This window comes from Saimiri boliviensis, chromosome 8, assembly GCF_048565385.1.
Source record: "Saimiri boliviensis isolate mSaiBol1 chromosome 8, mSaiBol1.pri, whole genome shotgun sequence".
In the NCBI taxonomy this organism is placed as follows: Eukaryota; Metazoa; Chordata; class Mammalia; order Primates; family Cebidae; genus Saimiri; species Saimiri boliviensis.
Window position 1 is genome coordinate 11,106,867 of NC_133456.1, and position 10,431 is coordinate 11,117,297.

Here is a 10,431-nt window from a genome sequence, read left to right on the forward strand (position 1 = left end):
AGAAAGCCAGAGAGCTGGGTTCGAATCCTGACTCTATTGGCAACTCATCAGGAGACTGTCCAGGTGTTGGGACCCCTCTGGAACTCAGTTGCGCCTTCTGTAAAATTCATGGCAGCGTCTCGCAAAGTGTGTCTTGTAAACATCCCCCCACCAGAATTTACTGTTAATAGAACACTGTTAACTAAACTTTTTTTTTTTTTTTTTTTTTGAGACGGAGTTTCACTCTTGTTGCCCAGGCTGAAATGCAATGGCACAATCTGTGCTCACTGCAGCCTCCGCCTCTGAGTTCAAGCGATTCTCCTGCCTCAGCCTCCCAAGTAGCTGGGATTACAGACGTGAGCCACACCTCGCCCGAGTAATTTTGTATGTTTAGTAGAGACAGTGTTTCACTGTGTTGGTCAAGGCTGGTCTAGAACTCCTGACCTCTGTGATCCACCGCCTCAGCCTCTCAAAGTGCTGGGATTACAGACGTGAGCCACGACACCCCGCCTTAAACTACTATTAAACATGCTGTTTCCCTGACTCCTTCCCAGTCCTTCCACAGGGGTATTTGCATTTGTACCAGGCTACCCAGTGATCCTCGTAAACTCCTTTGAAAACCGGCAGATTAGGAGTATCTGAGGGCTCGTTCCCTGAGCTAAGCATGCCGTGGTTGGACGCTATCGTGAGGGTTTATGTAGGCTTGCCTGGGTCGGGGTGCCCAATAATAAATCCTCCACACTCCTCAAATTCTCTAGATGAAGATTTCCCATTTCTAGCCCGGGGTTGGAGTCATGTACCAAGATACCTCACACCAGAGGACCCAACTTAGTAGAAATCCAGGGCTAAGGAAAGGAAAGCAGCTTCTTCAAGGTCGCAAAGTCAGCCAGAGTTAAGTGTAGGCCCAAGGACTCCCAGTCCAGTGCTCTCCCCAAGTCTCCTCGGCACATCTGCATTTTGGGGCGTGAGTCTGTCCCGGCATGGGTAGCTGGCAGGGATCCCGAGTTCTAGCCCAGGAAGGGTCTGGCCACTCACGGTTCCCCGCCCAACTTCAGCGCAGGCCAAGGGGTGAGGTGCGGTCTCCGTAAGAACTGCGACTCGGCTCCAGGCTCCATCTAAGGGTGGAGTCAGACCCGAGCGACAAGCGAACGGTCCAATTCTGGGCGGGCTCTAGGCCCGACAGCCAATCAGGGGCCGGGGGCGCGGAGCGTGCGGGGAGGCAAAGCACTGTAGCTTCGGGGATCCCCTGAGGCTGCTTGGCCCGGCCCCACCCCTGCCGTGGGTCCTGGGCCTGCCCACCCTCGCCCAGGCTGGCAGAGCCAGTGTTCGCGGCTGCAGCCGGTGCGTAGTAGCGGGCCTGGCCTGCGGCTCGGAGAGTGCAGGGAGGACGGACCTCGGATTGGACCCACCGCCCCGGCCTCCCGCCAGTCGCCACCACCCCTAGCCTCTCCAACTGAGCTCGGCGCCCGGAGAGGATTAAGTAAGTGCTGAGGTCGCTGCTCCTGTGCAAGAAGGGAGGCATCACAGGGTCGCGGAGGCGGACATGGGGATTGGGGCAGGGAATACTGAGAGACCTGGGGGAGAACGGCTTGTGGGTTCTCGAAGGTCGCAGTGCCGACCCATTTCACCCCGGTTTCCTTCCCTGCTTCCCCTTTGGACCCTGAGGCTGGCCTGGAAAGTGGTTAGTAGGGCTCCTTCTCTCATTTGGAGGAGAAGTAAACAGAGCCCCAGAGCACGAGCTAAGGGTTTGGCCCAAGGTCACGCCCGGGATCAGTTGCAGAGCCAAGAAAAGAACCCGGGACCTCCCTGTGTGCCCAGCCGAGCTGGAGGGAGAAGGCAAAGAGGGATGAGCCTTTCTACCCCGTAACCCTCTGCCAGCCTTGCCGTTTCCTAAGGGGCCATCACAGATGTGTGCATACCTCATACACACCCCTGCATCTTTACAGGGAGGCACCCCCACTAATGGGCCAGCCCAGGGGGACATGTGTGCAACCATAAGCTAGGTTTCCCTCCTCTCGCTAGACCTTCCCGTCTGCAGCTTGGCTTGGAACCTCTTCCCACCCTTCCTTAACCAGGGCCCTCTGCACTGGGCAAATCTCTCACCCTCTGCTTCCAGGGGAGGAGAGTAAAGGAAGAGAAGGCACCCAAACTGGGAGCTCCATTCCTGCCTCTGAAGCTATGTTCCCCGCTTGCCTTTCTCCTTGACCCTAGCAGCCCCTCTATTGATAGTGGTGAGGGAGGGCAGTCCAATGTCCCCAAGAGCCTGCAGAGAAGCCCTGCCAGAGGACCAGAGCCTCTCTCTCGTCTTCTGGCCTTTTCACATCTGCCTGCACTCACACTCCAAGCATAGCCTGGACCACACAGTGGCCTGGGTCCAGGGGCTCCTGCGGCTCCCCCTTTGTGACTGGGTTGGCCATGGGGAGAAAACCTAACATGTATTGGATGTTTACTGTGGATGGGGCTTGTGCTGAGCTAAGTCTTTCTTAGAGGCCTGTTGGTTCTGCCATTTCTGTTAGCCCACGACCCTGTAGGGATGTTCTCAATATTCCCACCTTAGACTCAGGAAAATGGAGACAGAAAGGTGGAGTGACTTGCCTGGGGTCATCTAGTTAAGCGGCTGAGTTGGGATCAAAGACAGGCCTGTCTGACTCTTAGGCAAGTGTTTCCCTCCAGGAAAGGAAAAAGCTGTGGTATTTTTTTCCCCAAGCAGGATGAGGGATGTGGGAGGGAGGGAATGAGGAGGTGGATATGGGGATGCAGGTTGTGGGGAGTTTTTGATCAGGGGATGGAGACTTTTTCTTTCAAAATCCCCGCTGCCTTTCATATCTTCCAGGTATGATCACCGTGATCTCCTTACTCACAGACAGAGGATGCAGGTCTTAATTTTTGTTCCTAAAAACAAGGGCACCATAGATATGTAAAGTACATGTCCTAATGTCTCCTGAACTTTCCCTCATCCTTGCCCTCAAACCTTTATCTCCCCAAGGCTTTCAGAACCTAGAAAGACTTCATCTCACTACTGAGCCCCTGTCCTTAGCCTCATGTTTTTTATTCTTTCCTTTCTAGCACCCAGGAAGGCAGGGGGCTCCCTTTATCCAAGGAGGTGGCTGTGCAGGTGGCCACCACAGTGGCAGGAACCACAGGCTGGGGCACTCCGGAGTCAGGAGTGAGTGGGCAGGTTGACTGGCCTCAGGCAGCCTCTCAGCCAGGGCCCTCTCCGCGTCAGCATGAACTCCAGGACTGCACCTGCTAGGGGCTGGTTCAGCAGCCGCCCACCCACCTCTGAGTCTGACTTGGAACCTGCCACAGATGGGCCAGCCTCCGAGACCACTACCCTCAGCCCAGAGGCCACCACCTTTAATGACACCAGAATCCCTGATGCGCCTGGTGGCGCGGCCGGCGTGGGTACCATGCTTCTGTCCTTTGGGATCATCACGGTGATAGGCCTGGCTGTGGCCATGGTGAGAGCTGGGGTAGGCTGGGGGAGGATAATCAGTGTTTAGATTTATAGAGAACCTAATCAATCAGAAGACAATCTGTTTTTTGTTTTTTTGGGTTTTTTTGGTTTTGTTTTTTTGAAATGGAGTCTCACCCTGTCCCCCAGGCTGGAGTGCAATGGTGTGATCTCAGTTCACTGCAACCTCTGCCTCTCAGGTTCAAGTGATTCTCCTGTCTCAGCCTCCTGAGTAGCTGGAATTATAGTTGCATACCACCACACCTGGCTAATTTTTGTATTTTTAGTAGAGACGGGGTTTCACCGTGTTGATCAGGCTGGTCTCGAACTCTTGACCTCAGGTCATCCACCCGCCTTGGCCTCCCAAAGTGCTGGGGTAACAGGTGTGAGCCTCTGCACCTGGCCAACAATCTGTTAATGAGAGTGCTGTCCTCCCTTCCCACAGAGATTTGTTCACTGGGGCTCAGAGACCAGAGAAGCAATGCTTCTAATTGGAAGAAACAGAAAAGGTTCTCAGGAATACATGGTGTCTTGAGCCAGGTCGTGAAGGCTACCTAGGAGTCAGGGAGTTTCAAGTGGAGGGTCCTGATGGGCAAAAGTTTGGAGGCAAACAGAAGGTTCTGTAAGCAGCAAGCAGGACAGTTAGGGCAGTGGGTATGAGGTTGCAATAGAAGAGGCTTAAAGGTGGTTGGCGTGGACTGTAGGCTGCAGAGTCTGGGTGAGATGACCTGCTTACGGGAGGCTGTTGGCAGTGAAAATTCATTTATTCACTTGGCAGTTATTTACTGAGTGCATGCCCTGGGACAGGCCTTTTGGACCCAACAGAGGCTGGGAAGACAAGGTCCTGCCCTGTGGTTCTTACAGAGAGTGGGAAAGAGATAAAAACCAAGGATTGCAAGGGAAGCCTGCAGTGACTGACGTAGGGACTAAAGCAGGAAAGCAGGGGTGCCTTCCAGGCTAGGTGGTTAGGGACAGCTGAGAAGCAAAATTAGAGCTGAGACCTCAAAGTGGAAGCCTGGCCTCCATGTCATGAGAAGGGGTGGAGGTGGGCAGCCATCAGGAAGGAAGGGGACTGGGGAGAGGGCTGCAGGAATCCTCTAGTAGTGAGTGGGGTGCCTCCTGATCTGGTGTCAGTCCCTAAGGATATGGGCTGCCCCCTAAGATGATACCTGGACACTCAGAATGTCACTGAGGGACCACTAGAGATTGTGCAGGCTGAGACTAGGGAGAATGAGGTGCCCCTGAGATTCCCCAGTGTTCCTGACAATGGTAGGATCCACCCACTGCTCCTCACAGGCTCTGATGGCTGGCCTTGGGCTCAGGAGCATGTTGCTCTGACAAATAGGGCTGTGGATGGTCCATCATGGCCTGGTTGGATCTTCTGTTAAACCAGGGTTGCCATATGGGCCCCGCAGGCTCTGGATTGCTGCCAGGGAGCAACTGCCGGCCAGCAAGCAGGCCCAGGGTGCAGCACATGCAGAATGAGGCCAGGGCCTGAGAGGTCTCCTGGGTGGGGGTGAGGTAGGATGCCAGCATTTTCCCTTGGCACCCATGCAGTGGGTAAGCAGATGGAGGCACCCTTAGGGACAGAATGGGGCCTAGAAACTGCCCTTGTTACTCTCAGTGAAAGATTTTGTCCTTGGAACTTGAGAACACTCTCTTACTCTTTGTTCTAGGGGAACATTCAGAAGGCCTGGGTGGATGGCCCTCTTGCCAAAATCGGAGAGGTGGGAAGCTTGTAGGACAAAAGCAATGGAGGGCAGAAGATAGCTCCTGGGGACTGGAGACAGGCCCAGAGGTGCTCTCTGAGTGCTGCTTCCTCTCCCCAATGCCAGCCTCGAGCAGGGCCATGGGTACAAGGAGGAGCAAATCTGCACAAGGCTTTCTGCCTTATCCAGGAGGGAAAAGTGCTTAGTCCACACAGACCAGGATCAGTGATGGGGGAGGTTCCTGGAGGAGGTGGGGCTGCAGCTGCTGGACAGTGAGGGGTAGGGAAGATTTGGGAAGGAAGGTGTGGGAGTGGGTGTTAGCTGAGGAAGAATGGCAAAGGCATGGAAACTGGGTAAAGGTTCTGGCCTTTTCTGTAGATCCTTCTGAATCACAGGGTCTCAGGGGAGGAAGGAGGGCTTGGGCAAGGGCTGAGAGGTGGGGACCACAGGGGCTGGGGCTGGGGCTGGACCCACTTGCTCAGGGTGGCAGGGGCTGGGCCAGGAGACCTCAGAGTTCCTGTCACAGCCTACCCACAGGAGAGCAAGGGGGCACCCCACATGTGACCCTGGAGGGGAGGGGAGAGTGAAGATCAGTACCCCAGTTTCTTTTCAGGCTTTTGGGGTCCTGCAGGAGGAGCTCTGGGCCAGGCTGGAAACCAAACCAGATTCAAGCTGTGAATGGGGCACAAAGAATGTAGAAGGATTTGAGGCAAACCACAGGGTTGTGCTTTCCCCAGGCAGAGGTAGTCATGCTCCTGGTAGTCAGATACTGCCAGTTTAGGGAAGAGCAGGATGATGGCAGAAGTTCCTGTATTCCCTGCCCAAGGTGGTCCCCACGTCTTCCCTGCTTCCTCCCTCTCCTTGGTGTATTGCTGTGGCCTGGAGGTCCTAGATGGTTTCTCAGGCTGCCTAGGCCCTCATCTTCAACGTTGTACAGTGGGGGACTGGACCTAGGGGCTTTCTTAGGTTCCTCTGGCATCAGAGTTTTGGGGAGTTGACCTGGGCTGATGCCTAGGGGCTCTGGTCCCTCTCCCCCACCTTAGTCCACTGGGGACCGTAAGCCTGCCATAGGAACTCCAGAGACCACCAGCTCAGAGCCTTGCCTAGAGTTGCTGTCCTACATGCTACAGAGTCTGGCCACTGCCTATCCCTGGTTCTTTTTGTTGTTGTTATAGAGATGGAGTCTCACTATGTTGCCCAGGCTGGACTCAAACTCCTGGGCTCAAGAGATCCTCCCATCTCAGCATTTTGAGTAACTGGGACTACAGGCATGCACCACGTTGCCTGGTCCCTTTTCTTTTTGCCTGAATGTAGCTTTGGGCCTGGGAAGAGTTGCAGGGAGGGGACGTGCTGAAGCCTTCCCTTTCCCCTTCAGCCCTGGGGAGCCACAGACAGGTGCTGAGTGGCTGGAGCTGCAGTTAGTACTGGCAGCCCAGCCAATAGGTGGGGCCCACCAGTCCGCAGGGTGGGCCTAACTGTGTGGTCTCCCAGGCTGGGCTCCAAACTCAGTCTGGACACTGTCCACAGCTAAAAACACCAAAGGAGGGCATGAAGAGGGGGATGTATATGTCATTAGGATGGGGGCCCACAGGTTTCTTGTTCATCAGCCTCAGCATGTCCCCATCCAGAAGGGCTGCTGGGTTCCTCAGGGTCCCCTCTCCTTGCCATTTGATGCTGCTCCTTCTCTTGCAGGTTTTGTACATCAGGAAGAAGAAGAGGTAATTCCCCACCCAAACCCAAAACCCAAGCCCATGGGCAGTGCTGGGCTGGGCTCCAAGGGAAGCAGATAGAAAGCTGATCAGGGAGTCAGGGCCTCTTCTGCCCACTCAAGGTTGGGAGTGACCATTTTCCTTTGGGGAGGGTTGAGGGCCCCCCTCCCACAAGGATCTCACACACAAGTCAGGCAGGTGTGAGGATTCTAGATAACTAGGTATAACTCTGGGATTGGGGATGGGCAGGGAGGGGGAAGGCTGGGATTACTCCCACCCACTGCCCAGCCACCCTTGCCCTGCTGCTCTGAGCTAACTGCTACTGGCTCCCCAACCCCGCCTGAACTCCAGACACTGTACATTACAGCAAGGCCCTAGCCTACGTGATCCCTGTAGGGCCCATGGACAATTGGCCTATTTAACTGCTGCCTCCCTGGCTACCCATCTAAGGTGTTGAGCTGGTACTATAGGTGCAAAAATGTCTGTCATTTAATACCATTTCAAGGGAAATCTTAAGGCCCTAAGCATGGTTGTGTGCTGTGGCTCAGCTAGTCAGCAGGCAGGGCCTGGAGGGCTGCTGGGAGGGGAAGGGCCTGCCCTGCCCCCAGCAGCCTTTGCCCCCATCCCCAGGCTGGAGAAGCTACGCCACCAGCTCATGCCCATGTACAACTTCGACCCCACGGAGGAACAAGATGAGTTGGAGCAGGAGCTGCTGGAGCATGGGCGGGACGCTGCCTCCATGCAGGCTGCCACCTCTGTGCAGGCCATGCAGGGCAAGGTGGGCACTGACCAGGCTCCCCACCCCACCTGCAGCATCCTCCGTCCTCCACCCTTACCCTCCCTCCTTTCTCATCCAACTTTTCAGCACCTGCCCTGTGGTCACCTGGCAGGTATTGGGTACATGACTTTTGCCAGATTTGTTCAGAAAGCCATCAGATTGCTCAGGGACCACCCACAAACTCCCATTGCAAGGCCAGGCCGGGCAGTCCTGGGAACAAGCCTGGCTCTGCCCCATAGCCTAGTGATCTTGGGAGGCCCACTGGCATCTCTGAGCTTCAGTGTTCTCACCCACAAATGAAAATCCTAGTTCATGCTCCCTGTGCCCCCATGTACTGGTTAGGAAAGTCGAAAAGGACTAATGGGGAGATTGTTGGTGACTGAGACCCTGGGTTCCTCTGCTTCCTGAGGGTCTGTGGTGCTGTGGGTTGTGGATGGGGTCAGACTCTCAGGCAGCAGTTCCTCTCAATAAGGCTGGTGGATTCTCAGTGGCTGACAGACCCAGGATGGAAAGAGCCCAGCCAAACTTGTCTCCTACATCCAAAGGGATGGGACCTGTGTGGTCATCCTGCTGTAGCCACTGAGCTGCCTGACCACTTGCCACCATTCCCCCAAATTCCCAAGTACCACAGAGCATCATGAGTCAGGGCTGCCCCTGACTCATCCAGCCTCTTTGCATCTTCTTGGGGTCAGAAAGAATCCAGGCTGGGAGTCTGAAGACCCTTTGGTTTTGTCACCAGTTCTGCGTGACCTGGGTCAGGATATATTGCCCTCTTGGGATATTCAGGAACTCGCACAGAGAACCTTGGTCCACTCAGCCCCTGGGACTGCCGGCCACTTGACACTTGTTTCCTCAGGTCCTCCCTTGTGCTGCACTGTGCTAGGGCCTGGGGGTGCAGAGTCCAGCCCTCTGACTCCCCTGCTGGGAAAAGACAATGCATGCATAATTAAATCAACACAGTAAGTGCCGCCAAGGTGACAGGGCAAGCTGGGCATGGCTGTCGTGGGGAGGAGTCATCTGAGCCAAGTTGTATTTCTAGGCTGAGCTTGGAAGGAGTGCATTCCAGGCAGAAGCCATTGCTGGTGCCAAGCATAAGCAGGCACCAGGAAGTGAGGGTGGAGGTGACTGGGCCAGCGAGTGCATGGCCTTGGTCATGGTCTCTGATGCCCCTGCCTGTCTTCCTGCAGACTACTCTCCCCTCCCAGGGCCCAGTGCAGAGGCCCAGCCGGCTGGTGTTTACCGACGTGGCCAACGCCATCCATGCATGAGTGGCCTGGGACAAGCCTGGACTTCTGATAGAGACCTGCCGTGGTGCCCACAGAGCTCCCCACTCCCTGATTGTCAAGACCTACTCTGAGGACCTGCCCTGCGAAGACATGAGAGGGCCAAGCCAGGCCCCAGCAGTTCTTCAGACCCACCTGCTGATTCTAGGCTCTAAGAGAGGGCCCTGACCAGGCTGGACATCTGACCACTGACCTCTGACCTGAGGCCCCTGGCATGGAGGCCATCCCTCATGCTGAGAAGGTCAAGAGCTACTGCCGGCTTCCTTATCCCTTGTCCAGATCCCTCACATCAGGGTCTGCCCCTCTAATGTGGAGGAAATGGGGAAAGATACAGAGTGGGAGGGGCTCGGGGAGGAGAGGGGAAGTTCCCCTCTGTCAGGGAGACACCTGTTTTTTGGAATCTGGAGCCTCTTCTGAGGTGGGGACAGGAAACCACCCAAGTTATAGGGACAGTAGGTCAGCACCTGTTACGGGTCCTCAGAAGCCCAGAGATGGGGCTGAAACTGCCCAGTATGCAAGGATGCCAGGAGAAGGACAGTTCACACCCAGGGTCCATCCATACTACAGAGGGTCTGGGAAGTCTCCCAGCCACCCATCCCTGGCAGCCAGATGTTACTGGGCCCAAGCTAGGATGGGAGCTGAGGGGGAAGGAAGTAGGGGAATGGAAGTGGAAGAGAGGCCTCATGCATATGCGAGTGTTCCCATGGGCAGATAATGTGCCTGTCCCAGACAGGGGGCAGGATGGAGATTGCCACATTGGCCCCACCCTCTAAGTTGACCTCCCCACCATGGTATGTAACAGAGCATCAGGGTAGGCTACCTTCTCTGCCTTCAATCTTCAGGGACTGCCACGAAGAGGGAAGCATGGCAGGGTTCCTCTCTCCACTGCATTGCTTCCCTGGGCACAACTGCTTCTAAAAACAGCTCCCTGTCTTGGGCTCTACTGGGGATCTGGGATTGGGAGAGGCTGTTGGTCTGAGGGCAGTAATCACAGGTTGCAGGCTTGGGGGGCAGTTATGACTGCCTGAAAGTGGGTGAGGGATTGCTCCTCAGAAAAAGACATAAAAAACCTAGTCTATATGTGAATTCCCCACCTCCATCCCATCTATGGGAAGGGCCATTCAGTGTTAATAGAGTGGGGAAATGGGTCCCTGCACTTGGCTTTTCCATAAGCCTTGCAGGATCAGGGCTGATGCCAGGGGTCCTGGCAAAGCATTGGGCAGAGACAGACCCTAAGAGCGGGGTTTTTTTTTTTTCTATGCTGGGCATACATACGCACACAAGCATGCACAGAAGCATGTCCCATGCCCAGCCTTGCCACTTTCACTGGCCGCTGCTGGTCGGAGGGGATGCAGGAGTAGTGTATGCAGACCTTCCTTTGGACCAATGCCCCATGTCAGGAGGTATGGGCCTAGGAAGCCCCCATGGGGAAGTTTCTGAATTTATTCCCTCCTCTACATGCTATAAATACATTAGCACTTGAGCCGACTGGAGGCTGCCAGGAATTCGGGATACATAC

General features: G+C 55.3%; 1 protein-coding gene across 4 annotated transcripts; it reads left to right on the forward strand.

Annotated features, from left to right (window-relative positions):
- The first annotated feature begins 1,366 nt into the window (after nt 1-1,366).
- C8H3orf18 (chromosome 8 C3orf18 homolog) lies at nt 1,367-9,404 on the forward strand. Of its 4 annotated transcripts, XM_010347103.3 has the most exons (6): nt 1,371-1,459; nt 2,813-2,855; nt 3,046-3,440; nt 6,835-6,860; nt 7,482-7,629; nt 8,817-9,404. In XM_010347103.3, the coding sequence occupies exons 3-6, from the start codon at nt 3,207-3,209 to the stop codon at nt 8,895-8,897; spliced, it is 489 nt and encodes a 162-aa protein (XP_010345405.1). In that variant the 5' UTR covers nt 1,371-1,459; nt 2,813-2,855; nt 3,046-3,206; the 3' UTR covers nt 8,898-9,404. The 4 variants fall into 4 exon arrangements, with proteins under 4 accessions (XP_074259892.1, XP_010345404.1, XP_010345405.1 ...); XM_010347102.3 differs by lacking the exon at nt 2,813-2,855 and having other exon boundaries at nt 1,370-1,459; XM_003936620.4 differs by having other exon boundaries at nt 2,813-3,440.
- Nucleotides 9,405-10,431: the final 1,027 nt, after the last annotated feature.